This window comes from Gallus gallus, chromosome 20 (genome assembly GCF_016699485.2).
Source record: "Gallus gallus isolate bGalGal1 chromosome 20, bGalGal1.mat.broiler.GRCg7b, whole genome shotgun sequence".
Classification (NCBI taxonomy): domain Eukaryota; kingdom Metazoa; phylum Chordata; class Aves; order Galliformes; family Phasianidae; genus Gallus; species Gallus gallus.
In genome coordinates, this window is record NC_052551.1 from 13,899,332 (window position 1) to 13,926,242 (window position 26,911).

A 26,911-nucleotide genomic window follows, 5' to 3' on the forward strand; every position below is an offset into this window, starting at 1 on the left:
AGTCCTCCTTTCCTAGTTAACTTTTTCATTCCAGCATCTCACAAGCCACCTGACAGCATTGTATCTTTTACAGAACATCCACCATGAAAAAAAACCCAAGGTAAAGACTACATGTATAGATTTTTGCAGTCTTCGGTGAGGGTGGAGAGGAACGAGAGAAAACAAAAACTGTAAGTAATAGAAGGTTGAGGATGAGAAAAGCTGCTTCTCACAGCAAAGCCAAACTAATGTGCCACATAACCAAGAGTTTAGACCAGCTACAAGTCACAAACTGGAAGCAAAAGGATGAGAGATGCTTTCAGAGTTACTATGTAGCGTCAGTAGTCTCTACTACTGATAGTTGGCATCCACACATCAATTTCCAACATTTTTTAATTTGCTGTTTGTCATATAGTTTCCTTTGTGAAATTCTACTACAAAACAGAGATTAAAAGCCTCCTAACAACTATCTAACAGCAACTAGTTGACATTAAGATTGGATACTGAGAGATGTATTTACCAATGTATAGTAGAAGGCAAGACCACGTAAACATGGCTTAAATCTATATGATTTATCCCAAACTTCTTTGCCAGGAGGAGACAGGCATTTGATCAAGCTACCAGATAGTGGCTGATTTAGCTTCAGAAAAACTAGAAAAGGTACTGAAATAAAGACAAAAGCAGTAAGGATTCTCATTCTCTGTATGCGCAAACCAACTGCAAGCTTCATCACCATTACAGGAATTACCTATTCTTATTCAGATTTAAATTTCATCTTTAGAAAAACTTCTAAGAAAAATAAAAAAGTTTTATTATTTGAAGTCATTTCAAGTGATATCTAAAATATCATTCTTCCTTTGTTAATATCAGAAGTTTCACGCTGGGCAGAAATCAATATGAAGAAAGTGAATCAGTTCAGCCTGACTTCCTGTAAATTGATTTCAGTACACTGAAACAAGTACATTTTAAATTTTGAAGCACAAGATGGTTCCTGTAAATGAACAAGAGTATAGTTCCATTTCATAACCTACCATCCTCTCTTTACACAGAAAGGGCATGTGATTTGATCTACGTAGGTATAAGGCATGCGTTCTGCTGCAGGAACAAAAACTTTCCAGAAGTTATACTCTGAATTCCTGTCAGCTGTATGACGACTTTAGTGAGCAATGAAAATCATTACCAGACCTTCTATGAAGCTGTCTTTTCCCACCTCCTCCAGCTGTCCATTCTGACAAACTTTTTCCTTAATTTTGATAAACACAACAAAAGGCTACCTGTGGGTTTGTATGCTGTTGGGTTGGGGTCTTCCTTTTAACTGCTTTTAATCATGCCTTTTGTAGTGAAGCTACCTGGCTGGCATCCTTTCATATAAATAAGACTTACTACACAATTCACTCACATACTTAGAAAAAAAGAATATGTGATGCTTAACTGAATTACTGGTTCAGAATTTAAACTCAGCCTGGCACCTAAATGACAACAATGAACATTTTTAAATGTTGGGCAATTTTCTTATTAACAAATAATTTCAAAGGCTTCTAAGGTACTAGTACTGCATGTAGTTTGCTCTGAAAGTAATGCCTCTTCCTGTTTACTTCCATGGAAAATACAACAGATGCAAAGAGCACAATACCACTATTAGATAGTGTTTAGTAGCTGAGAATTTGCTCTATTTTTCAATGTATTCATCACCATTTGCTGTGCATTTTCACCAGCGATGAACAGGAGCCCTTCATGCTGCACTCAAAAACATCTGTACCAGTAGAGGTGACCACTATCGCCATGGCTTAAATGCACCACCCATGCCTCCTTGTGCCAACATCCACTGGTTGGTCTTCATAAACTTCCAGCAAGCATCAATGAATGTCACTAGGAATGTCTATTTTCCTCATGGGGGGGGCCTTACCTTCATTCTATACCCACTTCCACATCAGACACCACTCTGTCAGACTGCCCCTGTGCTGCCATCTGTCACACAGCAACAAAAAGTAACAGGACATTGGTGGGAAGGTTCAGCCCCTACTGCCACACCACCAACAGCCACCTCTGATGTTGTGGGCCAACATCATAAAAATAGGAAGCATTACTTTCAGAGCAGCTCTCAAACCATTAAAAAAAGACTTCATAACTGTCTGCCTAAAGAGAGACTCCAGGTAGCTGTTAAAACTAATATTTGAACTGCTGTCACTGTTTAAAACTCTGTAAGTCAGTGGGGGGGGGGGGGGTCACTCATCATACGCTTATCTTGTGAGACGTAAGCAAGCTACTACAATGATTAAAGGACCCAGAACACCCACACAAAGATTGTTTTCTGTGATCTTGATGAGTAATACCACACTTGCCAAATTTCAAAGCAAGGAGCCCCACACATCTGAGCTAAAGTTTACGTCTGCCTCGATTAAGTTATTACTGCATTTTTTTTTTTTTAAGAGACTTAATTTTATATTAAAATATATACTTCACATTCACTGAGCTACAAATGAAACTGATCTGTGGTGTCTGTGTCCTTTCACCTTTTCCTGGAAAGTATGTTGACTAAAAGCCAAACAAACAGCACAGCACATTGACTGCTTCATAGACAAACACTGCAGTCATTTTGTTCAGGACAAATATTTTTAAAGAAACAAAATGAAATTGCAAATGTTTGATTAAAAAAAAAAGAAAAAGAAATGTCAACATTTGTGCATTCATCTTATTAGAAGTTTATACTGTTTGTGAAAACAACGTTTTTATGCACTAGTCCTAAAATACCAATCACAAATAAGCTGTGAACATTGCCTCACTAACTAATTATCTTTCCCTTTTCTTCTTAATTGAAACTGATCAAGTAGGATCCATGAAGTGTTAGGGATTTCAGCTAGGAGTAAGGTGATCAAACGAACTTAATGGACTTATCCACAAAAATGACAAGATTTACAGGCATCTACAAAATAGACAAGATCTAAGCAACATTCCAGATATGGGCAGAATTGCTATCTACTACGAAATCATTACCTCTCTTAAATTCAACATTCTTCTTATCCAATAGAAGGAAAAAAAAATATATGTATTTGCCAGGCTCTTGGGATTGCTATAGTTCCAATTTTCAAGGCAAGCCTAACAAGTCAGAAGAGAAGTTTTCTTAAATATTGTCTCCTAGTGGTAAAGAGAAGAAATACAGAGCTTTCACTTTTTGGAGAGTTTGACTTCACACCCCTGCATTTAGTTGGCACTGGAACAACTCCTTGGAGGGTATCTGATTCCTTGAATAAGATCACAATGACTTTTAACCATGGATTCAGTAACTGGAAAGATACTTTTTTCCAGTTTTCAGCTTGTTCTGCTGCATTACCTTCTTTTGCAAATGGATAATGAGGTTCAAATAGGAAAAAAAAAAAAACAAACAAACTATACCAACTCTCTTGAATGGTGCCATATCTACATTTAAGTAGTGGCTCAGCTAGAAGGTAAGGAAGACCAAAGACAGTTTACAAATAGTACTAGATAACAGGAAACGAGTTCATTTCAGAATTTTTGGTGTCTGGGTGCCCAAAACAAATATTGAAAGGTAGGTGGAATTAGAGATGGCTAAATAAAGACACTTTAATCAAAAGCAAGACATGGTCCATTTTGAGAGAGAAGAAATACTAAACCTAAAGAGGTCTTAGAGCACGAGATGTGTCTGAAAACAGAAAAGCTGAATCTTTACAAGAGCTCCAGAGTTCTGTTCATATTTACTTATCAAACTATTTATAAATACAACAATGTAGCTTTGACCTCACAGTATCTCCTAGAAACCAGCCAGTGAAAGAAGTAATAGGAAAAGCAGGAAACTTCATCCACTCTATGACTTACCACCAATTTACTCTTATTATGCTGTTAACACAGCATTAGAATTTGCATGCAAAGAGAAAAATGGGTTGTGGAAGAACCTGCAAGTTCTGCAAGTTCATTAGAGACTTAAAGCTACAAAAAATATCCTTTTAGGACTTAAAAAGGAAAACATCTTTTTCACATCACTGCTATTGTTCTTTAAATGCTCTAATGTTAAGTTGTTGTTGCCAGCATTACATTCCAAAATAAACATTTATATCAACTTGAACTGCTGAAACATTAAAGGGTTTCAGTGAGCAAGAAAACACCGTTCAGCAAGAGTACTTATTTTGATCTACTTGATCTCTCCCAATAGCCATTGCTGCAGCCATATCTTCCCACAAGAACTGCAAATATACCAGTTAAGGAAGTCGTCACTGAAGACCATTAGAAGATACTTCTTCATTGCTATTATGGCTGCTCCTTGTGTTCTCCAAGCAGATTAATTTTCATCAGCAATGCTCTAACTCATTTGGCTTCTAACTTTGGAGCCAACATTTCTCATTACCATTTTAGGAATCCAGCTACTACACAGTAATGCTGTCTGGCTGACAGCTGCGTTGGAACAACTATATACTTCTCCTTTCACAACAGAGGATATTTCTATGAGCAATTTTTCTAGCTCCTGTAGGAATGCTTTTGTCTTCCCTGATCCCCAGAGACAAGGGGAGAAAGTTTTAGATTAGCTCCCCTCCCCCTTTGCTAGCTTTATAAAAAAAATAACCTGTCATTGGAAGCAGACATCACTCAGCATCATCGGAACCAGGCCTGGAAATCATGAGTTTCCTTTACATTTCTGGACAGAAAGTATTTCAAAATAGAAAAGTGCATCTATATTAACTGTCAATGGCCTGTTTTCCATCATGACACAAAATCCAAAACAAACAAAAAAAATCAGAACTATTTTCTGGAGTTTGTCTAGATTTTATTTTCTTGATTTGAGTTGGTCTGGATGTCTCTTACCATCATGAAAAACAGAAGTGAAAAATATAAAGCTTATGAAAACAGAATTAACTTTAAGCTATCAGTTTCAACATCCAGCACTGACTAAACTCGGATCTTACCTGTTGCAATTTAGAAGGGATACAGTAAGGAAGCTATTGGTGTTAACAGAAGTAAAAGAGAATTAAAATAGGGTGGTTTTTTTTTTTTTTTTTTTTTTTTACAACTGAGTTCTTATCTGAAGTAGCTACACATTTTTCAGAAAACACAGTCAGTTAAATCAGTTTTAGATACCAGCATGCAATACGCTACATTAAAATTAGACTGATATAAAATTAAAGAAAAAAGGCAACATATTTATACATGAAGTACATACATTTATTACACATGCATTCTGAGGAATATATTTTGCTCATCTAATGATCTTTGCAGAAAGTACCGAACAAAGCTTACTGGGAAAAAGAAAAAGAAATAATAGTTTAGAATTTAATTTTGAAGTCAGTCTTGTTACTATCTCATAGAATTACAAACACTTAATATGATGTGACTTATATCAGTACTTTCCAAACTCTTGTACTGCTACAGTTACTTCCTGAAGTACAAAACAGCTAATTACAATGATTTTTAGATCTCTTGACAAAACTTATAAGTTGTTTTTGGTTTTTTTTGTTTGTTTTTTAACAGAATCTGTATGCCGATTGTATCTTAAGGATCAACAGAAAAGCATTTTTCTAACGCAAACAATAGCATGCAAGAAATTCTTGGAGTATTTATATGTCTATGATATGTATATATCTTGGAGTCTTTGTACGTAAAGAACTTACAGAAAACAACAGTTACTTCACTCCAGGGATCATGCCTTTGCCGCTAAGGAAGCTTTTAGTCCAAACTCATGCAAGTCATATAGACATGATGATAGTGTATCACAGCCCAGATGCTACTAGAAGAGCTTTGTTTTGTCTGCATACTCACACTGTTCTGAGCTATAAAGTAACATACTGCTTGCACTAAAACTGTTGATTGTACTTTATTAATCAGTGGGATAAATATACATTAATATAACTTTTGAAGGTAATAAAATGGGTACTATTGAGAACTAGAAACAATATAAACTGGCTAGAAATAGTAATTTGAATTTCTAGCTTAGTCAGCTTGGCAGAAACAGCTGTATTCACTGCATCCTCCTCTAATTAGTTTGCATATTACAAGAGTTTCAAAGGTTATTTCCCACTTAGAAACCTACCAAATTAGCCTTCACAGCACAATACTGTTACCGTATTAAATGCAACAGCAACAGTTTATTCAGACTATAGAGACTTACCACTATTTTTTCTGTAATGTTTCATTTACATAGGCATATATTCTTATCAAATAAGGTAAAGACAATCTCCTCTCTATCTGGAACATTCAGAAGAGCCTGTCTCAAAAGGAAAAGAAAAGGTCCAGTTCATAGCTGCTCAGTTGTAAACACATACGCCTTATTTAAAGAGTTCTGAAATCTAATTTCAGTAATCGTTGCACGAAAGTGTAGCTCCTATATCTACTTAGCAGCAGTAACATGAAATAGATAGATTTGAACATACTTCTTAAGCACAATACACCAGAACTGCCATAAATTTTTATTGTGAGTCCTCTGTATTTTAGAGATAGAGACCAGAATGTTTGCATTTTGGAGACTTTTGTGTTCAGATAATGGAATGGTTTAGAAATCCAAGTTATTTTTTAGCCAAACTATACTTGTAATATTACTGTACCTTGGCTATCCAGCCCAAGTTACTGCTAGGTAACACTCTGAACACATTGCATTACAAAGGTGAGATTTTCAAAACGCCAAGTGTCTTACCAAAGTAATCAGTCAAAACATCATTGAATTTACTTGGTAAAAGCAGTGGTAGGCCAGTGTTGAGAATGCTCGAGTATCAATTAATTGTCATAATGTCAAAAGATGTCATAACTAAAACATAGGAAGCTCTACACCTACCAGATTCTTACTCAGCAGAAATAGGTAGATCACTGATTAAGAATGAGAGACGAAGAACAGCATGCATTATCACAGAGAGTTTAAAATAAGCATTTACAAAATAAGCTGTATCTAAGCTGTCATGTTTCTGAATTGTGTAAGCATTAGATCTGTTACTCATTTCTGTTGGTGAAGGCTAATTTTTAAATTTACTTTTTCTATAGAGAACTACAAAAAACAACTGTAACAAAAAATGGGTTAAACTTTTAGAAGGACAAAGCAATACTAACAAATGAAAAGGAAAGGACTTAATTCTAATTCAAGGAAAGCTCGTTCACTGCTTTGAAACACTAAACAACTGGTCTCACTTTGCATAAATGATTCCATTCATATTAAGTACTCTGAGTATCTAAAAATCTACATAACACTTTAATATGTTTGCAAAATTTAAGGGAATAAAGCCTCACCATGAACATGGTGTAGTAGACATTCAGACCACTTCAGTATTATTCTTATGTTTAGAATACTATGAGACAGACAGTGGCTGTATTTCCAAACTTTCTACTAGTTCCATGAAGTTTCTCAAAAGTTATGAGCTTGTATGTACAGGAAGTACTAAAACACACAAGGAAGTGGCAGGAATTGTTAAATAGGAAGTCGTGAACTCTACATTACCTATTAAAAAAAAGAAAAAAGAAAAGAAAAAAGATATCTACATCTTATTTAATGATAGACTTCATTTCCTTGAAGATGTTTTTATCATATGTTGTTTTTCTGGCCTTCTTTAGATGCAATTTTTAAAGTTCCAAGTATGAGGGGTATTACTGGACTTATTATGAGAAATCACTGTTCACTACAAATGATGAACCATATGCTACAAAAGGTACCAATTCCATAATGTAAGTGGGTTTCCTATTGTTTCCTCCCTTCAAATAAGGGCATCATTCAAAATCCCAGGAGGGTCTAACCTACAGCAAAAGAACACTTCACTCCAGTGAACATTAGTAAGCATACAAGCAACAGTACTCTACTCTTTACACTATTACCAAAAGCTTTGTACCATTTCTAGCATACTGAAATTCAAGCGTAAAGAGAATGTACAATTAACAGGATGCACAAAGTGTCTTCATGCCCCCATGTGCAGAGGTCAAACTCAAGCTTTGCTTCCCGTGAAGAACCAGCAAGCAGTCAGGCCTTCTAGTACTCAGCTTCTTCCACCATGCTGCCCAAATAGGTATTTCGGAACTCTAAGTACCTGTACTGGTTAACAATCACTTGCAGAAAGATACAAGTATCCCTTTCTTAACCTAATTTCAAGAAAGAAATTTGAAGACATACTGGATTACAAATTTGGATGAACAACTTGTTAAACAGATCCCAAATGAAACATTTCTGTTGTTATTATAATCACAGCTGCCCACTTCACTGTACTTTGAATATAAGGAAAATTTCAGTGATGATTAAAAGCATACTGAAATCACTGAATGGTGCAATCTACAAGTTGCCAAGCTACTGTGGTGCATACAAAAACCTGCTGAGAACAAACAGTACTGCTGGAAACAGCTGTTAGATAAAGCAGAATTAGTATACTCCCATTTTCTCACAAGCTGTCAAATATGTGCTTAGGACCAAGAAAGAGCTAAACTAGTCTAGTTTTACTTTACAGCTTACAGCTTTCTAAACCTGAGACAACCAGCTCACTGGACCAAACGGATCTATAGACTGAACACAACTTCTGGAGTAAGCCAAATAGCGATGCCATATCCCGTCCTCACAAACACAAGTTTATACATTTGTTTACCTGACTATATGGCTGCCGGGTCATGTAAGGGCTGGACAGATCACGTGCCACGTGCACAAGCCCACGGGTTGGTAGCAGGGACAGAACAGACTGTACAGCCTTCACCTGGCTCCAGGGCAGAATGGCTGGGCACCTCTGCTCTACGTAAAGGTTCAGCAGAAGAAGTTGCACTTATAGTTGACTGTTTACACAACTATTTCCAGAGTAGTAAACTGTTCTAAGAAAAAAAAAGAGAAAAAATCAATACCTTTTTTGAAAGAGAAACTTAACCCTTGAATGCCACATTCACTGAACTCGCACTCAGAAGATACCTAGATTGAAAATGGATCTAGGAGCACTTTGCTCTGCTAGCTGCCCCTTCAAGCACAAATCAAAATGTACATTAAGTTCTCAGTTTCAGTTGATATTGATATTGTTTTTCACTCAAAATAAGCCTAGCTTCCAATGTGTGTTAGCAATTAGCTCTCAGAAAGGAAGGGTGAATAAATTTATATCTCCAGAATAAACAGTGTATAAGAAAATCTACAGACAAAAAGTCTGACAAATTCCTGTGTAAAGATAGAATCCTTCCATTAATTCAAGGTAAGGCACACCTTTAATGCCAAAACTCATTCTATATCTTATTACTTCTCCACGTTGCAAAGTAATAGCTTAAGACAATGACAGAAGCAATCCTACATTACTAATGACTGCTTTAATTGTCAGTGCAGTGTGAGAGAGTTTCACCTCCAGTCAGGCAGGTTGTCTCCTCCCCATCTGAAGCCAACTGAGAGTTTAAAACAGCATTAGTGTTAAACAGGCGCTCTACACAATCAAGATGAACCTCCACAGAGATGATAACATAGGAAGGATTAGCACTCTGCACTCCAGTATATAAAAGTCTGCAGAACAAGACAAGCTGGGACTTCAAAGAACTATTTCATATTCCCCATGCTAATGAAACAGATTTGTCAGTGAACGCAAGTTGCATGCATCAGACAAGATAAACAACAAACATTTTGTCACTTCATCCATCTACTGTTACTGCAAGTTTAGAGTAATTCACTCAGGGAACACCAAATCATTCAGCAAAGCCACACAACTATTGCAAACTGCCATCTCCATCATTACAGCATCCTCTCTGGAAATGCACAATTCTTACGACTTCCTTTGCTCCTCTCTCATAGGCCAGACCCCTGTGCTGTACCCACACCACTGTGCCCGTAGTCCAACCAGACTCCTGCTCCTTACTCTGCACCTCCTGTAAGCCATTAGCAGCTTTGTAATTTGGTGGCTCTCTAAAACCTGTTTGCATTCTTAGCACACATCTGAAACACTAACAGAAAGAATAAAAAAAAACAAGCTTTCAAACATCTTAAAAAAAAAACCCAAACCCCAAACTTTACCCCATTAAAACCTTTTCTGCCCTCAGACCCCACCAAAGGACCATTATCTAAAGGTTTCTGAGCACTGGTTCACGAATAAAGGTTATCAACTATTAGGATCACACCCAAGTACCTCCTACTGCATCAACAGTGCTGTGGGCAGGCATTTTTTACAACAATTGATTATTTTTCTTAAACCATTCAGAGACAGAAATTTGCATAAAGAGATGCTTTTATCTGGAGAACACATTGTTAGAAAATACTTGAGTGTAAAGAAACCTCTGAGGTCTTTTGTTGGTTTTCTTCCTTAAAGTTCTAATGTATACATTGATTATTATTGTAAAATAATATTTGAGTGCTTACTCCTAACTAGAAGCAATAGTTAGGTAATTCAGCTACTCCTAAAAAATAATTAGCACATAACAGTAAGCACATAACATTTTTGTCACCCCAAAGCCCCACTTCACATGGCAGAGAACTCAGCAAACAGCAAATTACAAGGAGTTTCCTGCTGTCAGTCAGCCTCACAAAAGCAGCCTGTACACGATGTTGTATGGTAAGGCACTCAGGTAAAGCTCTGCAGAACAGACTCAGTTCCAAACTGAGGTTCTGAATGGTAAACCTCAAACAAATTATGTCATATTTGTCATTAGTTTCTTGTTTATCAGTTACTAATAGCCATAAAATCTTTCTGCTCTGCCTGCTTCTTGACAAGCTTTAAAAAGCCTATTGTAAGATTAGATGTCTCCACTAATGCTCTGATGTCAGCTAATAAATCCAGCAACTTAGCAGCTGTGAAGATTTTACATATTTTCAACCTCCTGTTTCAATCTTTCATCTCTACTAAAAAAAAGACAACTTCGAGGAACACGGTGAGCAACCGTGCTCCAGAACCCTGGGGTAAAACCTGAACGCCAAGCTTGTTTCCAGTGAGAACGACCAAATTCACTTCAAATGACCTAAGGCAACTGGGCTTAAGGGAAATTATCGATCAGCTGTCTATGTAGTATTACTTGCTGTCAAATGAAACAACCAACCTCCTCAACTCAATGTCGTATCTCTCAATACATTACTGATTTAGTGACAGCTAATGTAATATGTAACGATAAAATGATGGGGTTGTTTCTTTGCTACATGCATTGTCCTTCATTATTTACAAGTTTTAAAAGACCAGAAGGGCAGAACTGCTCTTGTCATGGAAACTGGGCCAATTCTGAGAAGATACCAATGCTGGGAATGAAAACATAGTACAAGTTGAAGCAAGATTCCCCTTCATCATGCTGCAAGTGTTGCTGGGCACTGCACAGCTCCTGGTGGGCAACTGCAACCATAAGGTGAATACAGTCCTTGCCAGAAGTGTTAAAAAAAAAGACAATTATCAATTGTCAAAAAAAGTTTTAAAAAATTGTCAAAACTGACAATTATCAATTTCAATTTAATTAAACTGTAAAAGTATTACACAGAAACACGTTCTGGCATTGGGTAGCCATCTAGTCTGTCATTCCTTGCTGGTTAAAACTCAATTTTTCTTTAATTTCTAGAAATATTCAAAAATTATCCAGAACATGTGGATACTGATTTTGGCTGTTAATTAGCTATGCAGTATTTTTTTGGTTCTCAGTTCTTGCTCCAATAATCTACCCTACTACAACCAGCTGCAGTGACTGCACAGAAGACAGTGGGAAAAAAGTAGCAGCACAATGGAATCAAGATTTGAACTGGTATGGCTTACTTTTCCTGTCAGATGAAGGAAGCACACTCTTCCTTAGTCAAAGACACATTTTAAAAATAGATTTCATATTTTACTTCCTGTGGTCACACCAAAAGGTCACACTGTTTATGCTACTGTAACTTGTCACTGTGGGATTAGAAATGACACAAAAAAGCAATTTGCATTCAAATGTTCACAAGGGAAGAAGTTTAGGAGAACATTCCTCTTTATGCACAGACCACTTGTTCCAAATAAATATAAACAGCCTGAAAAACAGTGTCTTGTAAGATGGCTCATGGCATCAAGAACTTGATGAATCAAGCACTTCAAAGAAGAAACATAAAATTCTGGGAACATGAGATACAAGAAAAAGCACATGAAAGATTACAAATAGAACAGCTACATTAAGTTCAAGATACTACTGCCTAGTAGCTTTTTCAACAAGCAATTGTTTTAGTACCAGAAGCTTTCTGAGCAGAGGGCTCCGTTCCCACCCTGCCTCCAGCCTGACCCAGACAGCTCCACACTCTCCACTGGAAAACAATCAAAGTTTTTATATCATTACATACACAGTCAAATGCAAAATTTGCTTTGTTGCTTTATTTCCTACTGCTACTTATGTAGAAACTGTTTTAACCTCCTGCATACAAGAAAAAGACTGCGCCACATAATTCAAATCTGATTAAACAGTATCACAACAGCTGGTGAGTGAAAGAGACCTTCCTCATCATTGACCAACTGCACTGTCAATGCTGAAGGTGCCTTTTTATCCCTTAAAGTGCACAGCATCCACAACAACTGATTGCTGAGAAAATTACAGTTTCAAATGGTGGGAAAAGGCAGAGATGGTGAAGGCATGCAGCAGACTTCTTCCCGTTCTTTCCACTGGAGTACACTGCAGTGAAAAAAAGGAACTAAGCACTACTTCAAGGTTTGAATCCCAGCACAGAAGGACTAAAATGTCCAACACAGTGAAGATTCAGCATCAGTCCCTAACAATGAGAAACAGGCTCTGAAACAAGCCCTTAATGCAGGTATTGGTATGCCATTCAGGTAAATCCAAAATACATCTCCATGAGATTAATGCTGAATTCAGCAAAAAGCTTTTTTAATCTGCTTTCTTTCATTAAGTATATGCCCAATGAGAAAGCAGAATGCCCAAATATTTTTTCCCTCCACAGGTAAACGAAACAACAACTACAATCCATGTTCAGTATCATGCCAATCAACAAGGACAGGTAGGAGACAGCAACAGAGTGTGAGTGGAAAGGAACAGCCACTAGGAAAAAAAAAAAGGCACACACAATTAGGTAGGAAACACGTTTGACATAGTGTTAATGTTAAGTACTTTGAGTTAAAAGATACAGACAGGCTCCAGCCACAATGGTCAAAAATTCAGACCTGTGAAGTAAGCTGGCTGTACTCACGTTCTTCCACAAACAGATGCCCTAGATATCCAACTTGTTACTCCACTGCTTATGACTGCAAAGACAATAATTTATGGAAATATAGTGTGCAGCAGTCCATTTTCTGGGACAAAGTGTTGAGCAAGGTGAAAGCATAAGGAAACAGAACCTATGGAACCAGAACCTAGGGGGAAAAAATGAATTTTAAAAATTCCCAAACTTTCCTACTATGCTGACTCTTTTACCTTTCAATCATGGACAACAGATTTTTTCATTGCTGTCCCATCAACGTTTCTCTTCAACGTAGAAAGCACAGACCCGAGTTGAAGGCAGATCAGCTACCACTACTAACAGAATCACGAATTTCCAAGAATCACTTTTATTGCTTTTTCTTATAATACAATAGGCAAGTTATTGAATCTTAGCTCTGTCTTGCGTGGGTAGAGAAAAAGTACATGTAAATTCACAAGCTTTAGTAGAAAATGAACTGGTGTTCGTATGACATGATCTACAAAGTGAACACACAAAGGCATTTTGATGTTGTATCATAGTGCCCCTCCCAGCAAAACCAGCAAGGGCATGTCTACTGGCACCACAGAGATAACAAAAAACGTTCTTCTTGTGCAAATCAACGTAAGACCAATGACTTAAGAAAAATTTCAATGTTAAGCACTATATGCATGAAAGCTGACAGATCAGATCAAGTAATATTACTACTTCCGAACATCACAGAATTTGTTTCTTCATTTTATTTTCATAAATGTGTTTTTTTTCCTGAAGGAAGCACATCATGTGCTTCAACAGGTCCAGATGCACTACACACTTTTACAAAAGTACAGACAAAAATTATAGATTAATATTTCAAAAATAACTATTTTTAAAATTCATGCAGTTCTGTAAAACGTCTAACACTGACAGCACTTTCAGTTCAGTATTTGAATGCCATATAAAACCTCAGGCGATCCTCTAACTGTTAGTCTTTGATCTCACTTCATATTAAGCTTTTTTAAAATCAGCATTGCAGAAACTGCAGAATTAAGCAGAGCATACTAGAAAATTTTACACTCAGGAAAATTCTAATTACCCAGCTAAGCATGTGACTTTTTTGTTTGTTTTTAATTTTTAAAGGTGCGTGGCATAATATTCAATTTTCAAATATTTATCCATCTGGCCATCAATAAGCCTCTGACTAAACTCATTTTGCAGACTTTCACCTAGAAAAGATTTCATCCTCACTGATGAACAAAGGCCTGGTTTTAAAAGAGAACACAGACTGCAAAAGATGACTATGGTCAGAAGAGAAAATCCACATACATTCTGCATTATCTGAAGCAATGCATGAGCTGAAGTTTTTGTCACGCAGTGCTAGCCTAATGTGGAGGTATTAGAAACAAACAACAGTAGCAAATATAAAATAAGAAAAAAAACAACAAACAAAAAACCTAGAAAACTGCTTTCTATCTTCACAACAACAGAACACTGATAATGCATGCATACTTCGGGTTCTTTTCCTTCTGTGTAATAAAAGGGATGAAAATAATTTTGTGCTTATAAGCTCTCTAACAATTTAAACAGTTCTCATTTTGCATGTGAGGTGACTAAAGAAAAAACTACTTTATTTGACCATGGGAAAACAAATTCAGTGGCATATCTACTGAGTGACACAACCGGCTCACATTCACTGACTACAGGCAATAGTGAGATCTCATGCTAATACTGCTAGTACGGCTTTTTTCGTTTGTTCATAGATTCTCTTTCCTACTCTATTTAATTTTAATTAAAAAACATCCACTTCGATTCATACATGAATTCTGAACTTTAAGGAATCAGGCAGTACCGTCTTAAGTTTGATTAGGCTGAATTAATGGTCCAAATGGATTATTATGTCATGCAGGTAACTGATGTGAAACGGAAGAACCGGTACATTTACAAGAAAGTAGCAGTGATATTTCAGTGTGAAGCACAGCCTAGAAAGTCCCAGATAAAGAGAACACCTGGAGAACATTTATTTGCAATGTAAGTCTTTCAAGAAGGTTTCATTTTAATGTTTAGTTGCCTATATGATGAACTGTTAATTTAAACTTGACAAGAGTATTTTAAAAGTTACTTTAGTTTCAGAAATGCTTAGTTTGCCTTGAACACAATGTATTTGATTCTCTGTTTACAAGTGCTATTTCTGTTTAAATTCGACATCATTTGGCATGTGGTTAACACTGTATTCTCTGTAACTGTCAGTTACAGCAAACAGAAAGGAAGAAAGAGGAACAAGTAATATGGAAGAACCCACTGAAACCCTACAGTCCTTCTGAAGGTACTCAGTAGAAGGCATAGTGCTTACTGCCCACAGGTACAATTTTCAGATTTTCAGCAAATTGTACCCCTTAACAGTAAGCTACAATAGAGAAATAAAGGCTCCGTTTTTATTCTACTTACAGCAATGCTATAAGAAAGGACACTTCAAGTACTTATATTTTAGACCCTGGATTCTGAAAAGCAAGCAAAACTAAGCTGCTCAGTAGCTCAATCAAAGAGGACTTTCGCCATCAGCAGATATGATCAGTCTTGATCTGGAAGGTGACTAGCACAACTAGCTAGTGCAGCTCAGTGCCCTGGAACATTCTCAGCAGCACAAAGCATACTAGCACTTGTAAATGAAAGTAAACTCTGTTTTTTCAAAGAGAAGATAATGACTTCACAAGCCACAGGGGCTCAGTTACTTGCTCTGTCTCTCCCACAGCTCTATCAAAATTCAGTGGCTGTACAGCATTGGAAGATATGGCATATCCTTAGCTGTACTGCAAGCAAAGAGACTCCCTGCAACTATCAATTCTAAGGTAGTTCTCCATAATCAGAGCCAATTAAATTACACCTTGAATAAATCAACATAGCACAAGTTAAGAAGTGGCAAGGCATGCATGCAGAGACCTGCATTTTCAAGGAACAAGAACTGGCAGAATCAGGCACAAAGATGCATTCACAATAAGCTGTACGCATACTACAGTTTATTTGCTCCAAAGAAGTTTAAAGTTCGATAGCACCAGAGCAAAAGAGAAACACAAATGCTTATAGACTGCAGCAGGACAGTCTAAACCCTCACGGCAGCTTATAAACCAAAAACACTGGCAGAACTTCCTGTTCATTTACTTTAAAAATATAACACAACCACAGTATTTTAAGTTTAGAGGGTGAACCATTTTACAGCTTGTTACTTTCAACATTAAAATCTACCTACATATACCTTAAATACAGAGACAGTGATTACATGTAAAAAAGTTTTTCACATATTTTTTCTTTTGAGACAGAAACATTCAGAATATCCTTGGTTGCTTTCTATATCTCTCCCATAATCTGTGTGAAGCTTATTAACTCATATATTTTTGCAGTATTTTAGTTTAGCTTAGGGAGATTTGGGAAAAAAGTAACAGTCACATTAATATTCATTAAAAAAAAAACAACCCACCAAACTTCATTTTTTGAAGAAACAGTTACAATATTCCTCTGACAGGTCTCAAACAGAACTGTACTTAACTATAATTATACATCAGTTTTCCAGGGGGTGCACAGCAGCAGAGCTAGTACAGTGCTCAATATGCTCAATTCTGAACATATCTGAAGATGTAGACAATAATCAGTTCTTTATTTTACAATCTACTGACTGTAAAAAGAAAAAGGTGCATGAATTCTGCATCCTTCACATGGAAAACTAATTTTGAGCAGTTGCCATAGATGTTTCAGTGAAAACCAACAGTATCAACTTTGTATGGGTTGCAGTGTGTGCTTTGCATGGGATTCCTAGCTGAATGCTAAATAACTCACAGATCTCTTTAATGTTATTAATGCATCAGACTTAATATCATTAGCCAACCTACTAACATCAACCTACCTGGTTTATATAAACACAAGAAGCAATTTAACCTGTATTTGAGGTTTGTGTTTTTAAGATAGTATCTCACTCTACCAACGTGTGTTAGAAATCAAAACTACTAAGGACTTATATGTATAGAATTACCGTTAAAATCTGATACTGAATGCACTATCATCAAGTGAAAGTTCAATGTCTCTGATATTCTGGTCAAACCATCTTCCTTTATCTTGCTCTCCCCTCCTCTAACTGAAGGTCTCAACTGTGCTTTTCAAAGAATCACAGAATGGCTTAGGTTGGAAGGGACCTTACAGGGACTATCAAGTCCCAACACCCTGCCATGGGCTGATTGCCTCCCAGCTACATCAGGCTGCCCCGGGTCCCCTCCAACCTGACCTTGAACAACTCCAGTGATGGGGTATCCATAACTTCTCTGGGCAGCCTGTGCCAGGGCCTCACCACCTTCAGAGTAAAGAATTTCTTTCTAACATCTAACCTGTATCTCCCCTCTTTTGGTTTAAAACCATTCCCCCTTAGCCTATCACTATCTGCCCCAGTAAAAAGTCATTCTCCCTCCTGTTTCTAAGCTCCACTCAAGTACTGGAAGGCTGCAATGACATTTCCCCAGAACCTTCTCTTCTTTTCTTAGCTTTGGGCTACTGCTTTTTGTTGCAACATCTCCAGAGTGAATGCTTTTCAATCCTACTGGTACTCGTAAAGGTATTTATGCATTGTGTACATCCTTCAACCCACCTTTAGGTATTAGTTTTCTAGACTGCACACCTTAACCACGATATCACATTTAAAAGTTTGTATTAAGCTGCTGACCATTTTCCTATAACTTACTGTTTTATGGAAGAGGACTTGGATGATAATGCTAACCACTCAAATTATTTCTTATGCTTAGCTGAGAAGGCAAACAATCAAATGAGACCCAAGTATGTTTCTCTATAATAGAAACAAAGGTTAGTACCAGGCCAACCCTTGTAAAGTACTGGATCTCTGAACAACCTTTACAAGGTCTCATGGCTGCCAGTTCTGAAAGCAAGTAAATCTAATAAAAGAGATGGCACTGGGTGTTAAAAAAAAAACAAAAAACCAACAACAAACCAACAACACTGACAACTTCAAAAGTATTTACCATTTCAACTAGCTACCCTAGTGCTACTAACCATAAGGTCCCTGAGACAGAATTGTCACAAATACCTTCAGAAGTTCATTTTGAACTCTTTTTGTCTCCATCTTATTATTTACACTTAAAAAAATCTTATATTGTTTCAGAACTGTGTGATTATTGCAGCTGAACATAGCTTCCCCTTGTCCAAAAAAAAAGAAGCTTGGAAAATGTTATGCCTTCAAAGTCACGTGGCACCCACGCATGCCTCCTTGTAGCCATCCTTCCACTTAGCTTCACCTCTCTGTTGTGCTCCTAATGCCTCCTCTAAATGTCATCTGTATCTCTGGATCAGCGATATAGCCAAGAAACAAGAGGAAGTGATTCTGCTAGTAAACTGCATTATGTTTCATTCAGAACACTGGTGAACACTTCTGCATTTTAGCAATCATGATCCTAACACCTAGACACTAGAAGTACATGGTACGATTAACCTGGAGAAAGACTCTTCAGAAAAAAAAAAACTGCACCAGTAACAAACATTATTCCACTTAACTCCATTCTCCAAAGATTGGTATTTGTTGGAAAACTGCATTGTTTGTGTCACTGCCAAGACATCAAAAGCATGGATTACAGCAAAGTACACTGTTCTAGATGTACACAATCTGCCAGTGTCATTTAAAGCAGTTGATATTTAAAAGCAAGATGCAGTTAGAAACTGAGTTAGTGATGCAGAAGCACATACTTATTAACATTAAAATATAAGCAAGAAAAAACAAACCCAGCTCTCATGCCTGTCAACAGTTGGAAGCAAATCATTTCAGCTTGTTTCCTTTTTAACTGATTATCAGTCCTTAGTCAAACCTCACTCTGTGAGGCAGTCTGAGCAGATTACTGTGTGGCATCATTCAAAGAAAGCAGGAAAAAAATATCACCGAATGCTACATTGAAAACATGCCACAGTCCCTCGTTCTTAACTAACCTTACAGCTCCTTATAGATATCACTTCAGTAATTAAATCATGCCCCTAGAAGTATACCGGCTCCATTACAGCGCTGCTACTCAACATCATTTCCCGAGCGCTAAGCCTGCAACAGATCAAACTATCAAGAACAGTTCAGCAAAAACACAACATCATATATGCACATGACTTTCAACCAATAGAATTAGCAAGCACTGAGGCTCTGCAGGAAATGAAATACTCTACCAAAAAAATTGACTTTTCAGAAAAGGGTATTCAAAATTTTATGAGAAAAATGCTTATTTTCCCATTGCCAAACAACTAGAGATGCCCATCCTGCAAGCTACTACTTTCACAACTCACATACTGTTGTGAAGCTGAAGCTCATTTATTTCACTTTCATAAAATTCCACTCTTTTTTCCATTTTCTAACGTCTGTTGTCAGAAATGCACAGCAAAGGGATGCAAAGCCTCACTCCTACGTTACAAACATGGAATTAAAATTCATCAGAATATGCAGTATTGCAGCGTAAGCATTCAGATGGCTCTCACGGCATGGCCACCTGATGTGACAGCACATCCACCTCACACGCAGCCACTGCATCTCACACCTCCTTCTGGGTAAACGCACAAAGAATTCTTTCAAGGCAGAAGACCTCTTTAGAGCTGTATCTGTTCATCTGTATTCACTTTGCCAACATCCTTAGAACCATCTGTGTTTGCCACACAGCTTAAAAACATCAGAAATGGGCTAAAGACAAAATAATAAAAAATAACACCAGCTAACTGGACAAGCGTTACCAAGGAGCTGCTCTTCGGATCTGTTCTATCACTACGGAGACCGACAGTTAGCTGTGTGCCTCACAAAGCCATAATGACAGCCACGACGCCGGGACTCGTTCCTCACGGTGAGGACGGGCAGCTTCAAAAGGCCGCGAACGACGGCCGCGCTGAGCTCGGAGCGGAGCCCGCGCTGAGGGACGAGGCACCAGCGAGAGGGGAGTGCCGCAGGGCCTCGGCCGGCGCGGGGCTGCTGCACGGAGCCACCCTGAACGCCGGGAGAAAGGGGAAGAAGGGCACGGCAGCAGCTCGGTGAGGGAAAGAAGGAAGGGAAAGCCGCGAGAGAGGCGGAAGGCAGCACCGTCCGCGCGGGGCTCCTCCGGGCAGCCGGGGCAGGCGCTAAGGGAGCGGAGCCGGGCGGCAGCAGAGAACGGCCGAGAGGTGAGAGCTCCCCCACATCGCCGGGGGCAGAGCGGGGCCGGGCGACCGCCCCTCACCTGGTAGATGGCAGCCCAGCTGGCGGCCTGGTCGAGCCGGTGGAACTCCTTCTCGATCTCCATGGCGGGAACGCCGCGCCCGGCCTGGCTCCCCAGCACCCGCTGCTCCGGAGACTCCGGCTCCGGCTCCGGCTCCAGCTGCTGCTGCTGCTGCTGCTCCCGAGGCCCCGGCTGCCTGCTCTGCATGTCACCCCTCCCTTCTCTCCGCCGGAACTACGCAGCCCGCCCCGGCTACGCGACGTCCGGGGCGGCCGCAGTCGCGGGGTTTGAGGGGCGCGGGGCGCGCGGGCTGCGCCGGCGGGAGGCGGAGCCCTGAGGTGGTGTTCCCGCCCGGCAGGGCAGCGCCCTCCGCCCCTGAGGGACAGCGCGGCCGCCGAAGGGGCGATCTGGCGCCGGGAGTCAAGTTGGGCGGTCCCCGCAGCGCTGGGGAGCAGTAGAGACTTTGGGTTTATCTTCTCCTTTTTGAGCCCTGAGGAAACACTTGAAGAGGGGCAGAAAGGGCCGTGAGGAGAGCTCCGGGCCGAGGCAGGGCTTGCTGAGCACGCGGAGTGCGGGTACGTGTGGGCCTTGGCGCCCTCACAGGTGGGAGAGCGCAGCTCTGCTCCTTCTGACTGCATTCAGGCTCTGCTCGTATCTCCCTGTATCAGGAGATAGAGAAGTTAATATTTTTTTTCCCTTACTCAGACAATGTAGTGGAATGGTTTTTTGTCAGTTGTTCCACATCTCTTCATTTAAGGGAATGTGTAGCATGAGAAGCTCAGGATGGAGCTTGTCCTGCGTTCTTGGATTCCTGCTTAGTTATGGCCATTACTATCTGTGTAGTATCCCAAATACTGTTCTTTCGCACCCTCTTAAAAATGTGACACCTAGAGAAGTTTCAGCCTACACATCTTGTATTGAAGAGTCAGCGTGCTTCTTCCTCAGCCTCAGGATGAGGTTCTGAACATAAGAACATGGTTACCCCGTGCACAGTGCTCGAGCACACTGTTTCCAAAGTGAGTTCTTGTGTCAGCCAACTTCTGTTTCTCAGGTTACTGTTACTTGGGTTTTTTACCATATTTCTTATAAGGGTTGGTGCAGGATTGGCATTCTTGGTATGCAGATAGCCAAAATGAGATTGTGAGAGTGGATTTTCATAAGAGACATTTTTTGTGAGTGAATTTGATTATAAATACCCTATAGCATGGATTTAAGGCAGTGAGAACGGCAGAGTTGTCAGCAGGTGAAATATGTCAATGTCACTCAAGACAGAAGCGTTTTGTAGCTTGGCTGGGGCCCCTGCACGGTTTGCTGTTCCTGCTGGAGGAAGCTTTCCCATCACTTTTCGTAATTGTTCTACCAGAGTCTGCAAAAAAGGCCACATTTCATTGTTCAGCCCCTAAATGCCACCTTGTTTGAGGCTTGATCATTAGACTACAAAATGGGAGGTGAGGAGCAGCCAGAGATATGAGCTAAGGAGCCCAGAGTGGGAACATCTGCAGTAAAGGCAAGCTGCAAAGTGGCTTAATTGGATAAATGGTTTAACCTAGGTAAACAGTGAAACATTATTCTCTAATCAGATGCTGCATGTAGCATAGAGACATTAGTATGTGGTGTGAAAAAGAATTTTTGCCTTACTTGCTTCTTTCTCTTGACCTGATTTTGAAACTGGGCAGACACATCATGTGACTCGAAGAGAAATTGGTTTCCCTGTTAATAACAGCAGTGAATGAGAGGCTGTGTCTTCTCTCCTAATCTGGCTGCTGTGAGGCTGTACCCATATCTGGAGAACAGGTGGTCAATCTTTAACCTCTTAGACCTGGGGACAGAAAGAGAAGTTCAACAGTTTTCCTATTTTCCTTTTTCATTGTGATTTCAGAGTTAAGGATTATGAGCACATATAGGAAGTCTTGCTGTATTTCAGTGATTCCGTATTGAGAGAGAAGTCTTTATAATGTCACCAGAGAGCTGTTCCTGGGGATGGCCATTTTTCATGCAGGCATAAACCTGCTCTAGGTAGGAACAGGTCAATGCTTGTGATGCTACAGCTGCATGCATCTGAATTCTTGTAATGTATAAACATTTTACAAAGATAGAGTACAGACTTCTACACTTGTGTCACCTGAATGGATGTAATAAATAAAATCACTGTGAGTTCTTCAGTCAGTGATTAATTAGCAACGTATTTGGCTAGATGTGTACTATTGAGGAACATTTTGCAGCAGTGATATACAGTGTAAATCCTGTTTCAAAAAGCACGCCTAAGTGGAGTAAACACTAGTGAATTCTTTTGGCTTTGTGTATTTTACATGCAGTGACATCCCGAGCAAAGAAAGAAAAAGAAGGGATACTATATAAACAATTGGATTTTAGTTTGTGTTAAACAACAAGCTTCAGATCTTGTAGTGCTTCATCTTCACGTATCTTGTGGAGATACAGCAATGTAGTGGGCATATAGAGCCACTTTATGAAAACATCACATGCATTCCATATGTAGAAGAGTCTGGAATTCCTCTTGTTTAGTAGGGGAAAGCACTCAGCCTTTTTTGTTTCTAAAAGTTGTAGGGATTTTTAGTAGTCTGTTTTGCTTCTGATTTTGTTCTAATGTTGGCATCAATTTTGCTGTGATAAAATTATTCTTGATTTATGTAATTGTATGCAAGTTCAGGATCAAGTTTGATATCTTCTGTCTCTGTGTTAATCTGAGCAGTAGAAACAGGAAACTTTAATATTTTATTTCGTACTCTCAGAGCATTAGGCATCTAAGTCAAGGGTTCAGGAAAGTGTGTAGCTCTGAATTCACTGATCTGAGTACCTTCTGGAGTGAGGTATACAAACCAGATCACTTTTTCTTGTAGAAAGAGAGAATTTACAGTCAACATGGGTGAAGGAGAAAATTCCTATAGTCCAGGTGTTAGGGACCTCACCAGAAAGGAAACTCCAATTCTGGTCCTGCTGGTTGTGAGTGTTTGATCTGTGCAAGACAGCTTAATGCAGGTAAAGAAGGCTAACTGAGGTCCTGTTGTCTGGCGTGGAGATGATAGGTAGGACACTGTAGAGATGTGAAAGATGTTTTTCCCCCAGGAAAAACAAGGAAACAAAAACAAGGAAAGAGCTGGGTGCAGATCTGCCACATCCCAGTACTGCTAGAGATTTAAGCACTGAGATATTTGTTGAAAGGCAATTCCCATCCAGTGCTCGTACATATGCTTACAGAACATGCTATGCTTAAGTATGCATTTAGGGCCAACTTTCTTAAGGAGTTCAAATATGAAGAATCTATTTGTGATCTAGATACTTAGACTAACGTGAAATGCTGATTTGTGTAGTTCTATCAAAACTTAGGGGATTTCATGCAAGCTAAGAGAGAGAGCAGAGAATATTATACTCAAAAGTTTTAGGCAGGTTACTTACCTTACAATCTAATGAAGAATCTGTTGGGGAGCACTCTTGGCCTCTTTTTGGTGAGGATGACTTTCCAAAACATGTTCAAGGCGGTAGGATCGCTTCATTGCAGAGGAAGCCCTCCTGTGGGTTCTAATCTAGGTGAAGTAGGTGGTCCACTTGGCCTTGCTTCCTCATGAGAACAGATAATACTCTGGAGGCTGTGCTGAAGAGTAAATAAACAGAGGACCATGGCAGTACAAGGGTGCAAGAAAGCAAATTGCAGTTTGTCAGTGTACAGCAGAACATTTCAGGGCCAGGCTGGATGTGGCTCTGGGCAGCCTGGTCTGGCGGTTGGCGACCCTGCTCATAGCAGGGGGTTGAAACTAGATGATCTTTATGGTCCTTTTCAACCCAGGCCATTCTGTGATTCTATGATCCAGTATACAAATACCAATAATCTTTGCTCCAAGGCACTTCAGGACTGTGATTGTGGGAAATGGCATTAAACCCTGAATGCTACAGAATCACAGCATTTTCACTGCAACAATGCATCTTACGCAGTGCCATGCAAACCTAAGCCCTTGATGGAAGGAGTGCTGTGCAACAGCAAGACACATGGGTTCAGTAGCCTATGGATATCCTGTTGTACAGGGAGAATCTGTATCCTCAGAGTGACAGAGAAAGGGATTGGCATGGAAATGGTGTGGATTGCTATATGCTGGGTTGCCAAATCAGCTAGAGAGCAGCTGCAGCCACCAGAGGCTGGTTTCCCTTGGCTTGCTATGCAGCTGTGGCCCTGTAGGGAGCAAGGCCACAATGTGGGTGGTTTCACATTGTGGCAAGGGATCAGGAGCAAAAGAAGCTGCAGACTGGAAACTGAACATTGGTGGTAGTAGTGAAAAGGAGATGCAAATGGAAAAAAATGTTTCTTATGGCAAGCTAAAAGTCTAAACATTTTACTAGCAGCATAGATTTCCTGATGTGTGGTTATGTTCTTATGGAGCTCACCAGGTGATACCTTTTCCATGTTAATAGTTTGGATGTCACCATCTGCTTGCTATGACTTTGTGTGACATAGTGTACACCTCTGCTTCAGAGCTGGGGAGGTCATGGGTCTGTGTCTCGTCTGCCATGTGCTTGTGGTGGATTTGTCACCATGGTCAGCCTAATCTCGAGTTTCAGAGAAATAACTTCAGAGTGTCAGAATATGATTCACACACCAACATAGAGCTCTGTAGCCTCCAACCTTAACCCAATTCATCGTGTGGCTCTTACCAGTTCTCAAGCCTTAGTAATTTAACCTGATTCACCTAATTCAAAATCTGAATAGTTGTAGCTTCTATACTGTGGGCAAATATACTGCTGGAAGGTGGAAAGGATAGAGCAAGATGTGGAGGAGACTGTAGTATGTCCTAACTGCTCAATTTTATGCTCTGAAGCGAGTACTAGAACAGTTGCTGTCTTGTGTATGGTAATTATGGACATGGTTTTTCGTTTTATGAAAAATAGAAAGCATGACATAAAATCATCATTGCACCAGTGCTGTAGAGTCTCATGCTTAGGCTGTCTCTTTCTAAATTTGGCCCTGCATGAAAGGGAATATCTTTGACCCATTCAAGCAAGTAATAAGGAGAGTTCTATTTTTCTTTAGTATAGGGTTTTAAGGTTGTTAGACTATTTTTGAAAACTGCTTTAATTGTCAGTGGAGGGTTATTAAGAATTGAGTCACTTAACTTTATATACTATTCCTTTCCATTCTTAATTTTGAATATGCACTTTTCCCAGTGGCAACATATTTCTGTGCTTCTGCATGGGAAATCAGCTTTTCTGGTTTTATAAGTTTTCTCAGTGCATCTCATACCACTATCTAGTGGTAATTGGGACAGAATAGGTAATAGGAATGAATTGATTGGAAGTTTTATGAGAAGGTCTGATATATGGATTTATAATTTCATTTGAAGTCAGTGGGGAAAATATATGCTAACTAATGCTGAGTTTGATTCCACAGGCTCTGTGCTTTTGGATGCCCATCACAGCAGAGTCAAAGGTCTTAAATGTATTCCAGTGGAGAATATGGGCCAAAAATGGCCACTTAGATCAGAGTACTGTCCTCTATGAATGTACACAACCACTTAATAGATATTTAGTCCTCAAATTGCGCTCTCCACTGCAGATCATTTCCTAACAGCCTGTATGGAACCTAGGATCTACCTTACAAAATACTAAAAGTTGCAAAATCTGTGCAGCATTGCAGGAAAAAGGTGGAGGAGATTAAAAGCATTACTGGTGACTTAGATCCTTGTAATAATGGAGAATTGAGTAACTGAAAATGTGATCTCAGGACAGAACCCTGTTTGCACTTTTAGAGTGGAAGGCAGTCCCTGACCGAAATTGTTCTACCCTAGGACACATTGCATCCTCATCCCAATATATTCTGATTCAGAGAATATAACCTTTTCAAAGTATATTAGTTTAGCTAGCTGCACTAGCATTAAGAAATGATCTGCCAAAGTTCTGTCTAGAAAGAAAGGGACCATCTACCTATTATCTGTACATGGAAGTTTCAGCTGTCAGTGCCATCTACTTATTATCTATACATGGAATTTTCAGCTGTCAGTGATGCTATGACAAAAGGTGCATATGGGGAGTGTGCAGAATATATGCATGTGTGCTCTTTCTACTGTTTCTGATATTTTTTGACCTTCATGGTTTTTCAGAATGTTTTTAAGGCTAACATGCTGTGGCAGAAGCACACCCGTAGCTTCTAGAGAGCGATTTACCACTGGATGGCACTGTAGTCCTTAGTGCTCATAGTAATCACAGCTCTGAAAGAATGTTTTACTGGTAAGAAATTTCTGTCAAGCAGTAACTAATATGGAAATAGTTACTGGAAAGACTTTTTATGGCTAATGCTAATAAAATAAAGTTGCACTTGCAGAGTTAACTCTATTTTTGAAGCATTAGGTATTAGGAAGTCTGTTCAAGTCTTGCCAGGTTGCTTAGCTTTCTAAATATAAATTTAAAAATGCAATTGATGCTCTTATATGGTAGCGAGGTACATTGTACTCTTTCCTAGAATGAAAAATGATATTGGTATGTTTTTTTTTATTATAGAGTATTTTATCCCAGGCTTTTAATTGCTGTTTTATGATTTATGCCATGTTTATATTAATAAGAGAAGAAAGCTTTCAGCAAGCTTTCTTCAAATAATCCTTTCTTTTTCTTTACAGTAGAGATAGCAAATCTGAGTTTGGAGTCACCTTCACTTCAATATTCTAGAGCTACAGAATGAGTGAGTATTTAAGTCTGGCCTTAT

General features: G+C 39.1%; 2 protein-coding genes across 35 annotated transcripts in view; one reads left to right on the forward strand and one right to left on the reverse strand.

Moving 5' to 3' along the window:
- PTPN1 (protein tyrosine phosphatase non-receptor type 1) overlaps positions 1 to 20,435 on the reverse strand; it is a 41,704-nt gene extending 21,269 nt beyond the window's left edge. For 3 of the 14 annotated variants that reach the window (XM_025142162.3, XM_015296330.4, XM_046902792.1), the window contains exon 1: positions 20,230 to 20,411. In XM_025142162.3, the coding sequence (XP_024997930.2) occupies positions 20,230 to 20,292 (63 nt within the window). In that variant the 5' untranslated portion in view covers positions 20,293 to 20,411. Of the gene's footprint in view, positions 1 to 5,149; positions 5,226 to 6,094; positions 7,409 to 8,534; positions 8,747 to 20,229 lie in introns of all 14 variants that reach the window. The other 11 variants (XM_046902797.1, XM_046902788.1, XM_015296333.4 and 8 more) reach the window with 8 other exon arrangements.
- Positions 1 to 26,911, forward strand: part of FAM65C (family with sequence similarity 65 member C) — a 229,984-nt gene that overhangs the window by 77,792 nt on the left and 125,281 nt on the right. For all 21 annotated transcript variants that reach the window (XR_006931879.1, XR_006931882.1, XR_006931883.1 and 18 more), the window contains 3 exons: positions 74 to 15,031; positions 15,251 to 20,173; positions 26,826 to 26,887. The gene's annotated coding sequence lies outside the window, so the exon portion shown is untranslated. The remainder of the gene's footprint in view (positions 1 to 73; positions 15,032 to 15,250; positions 20,174 to 26,825; positions 26,888 to 26,911) is intronic.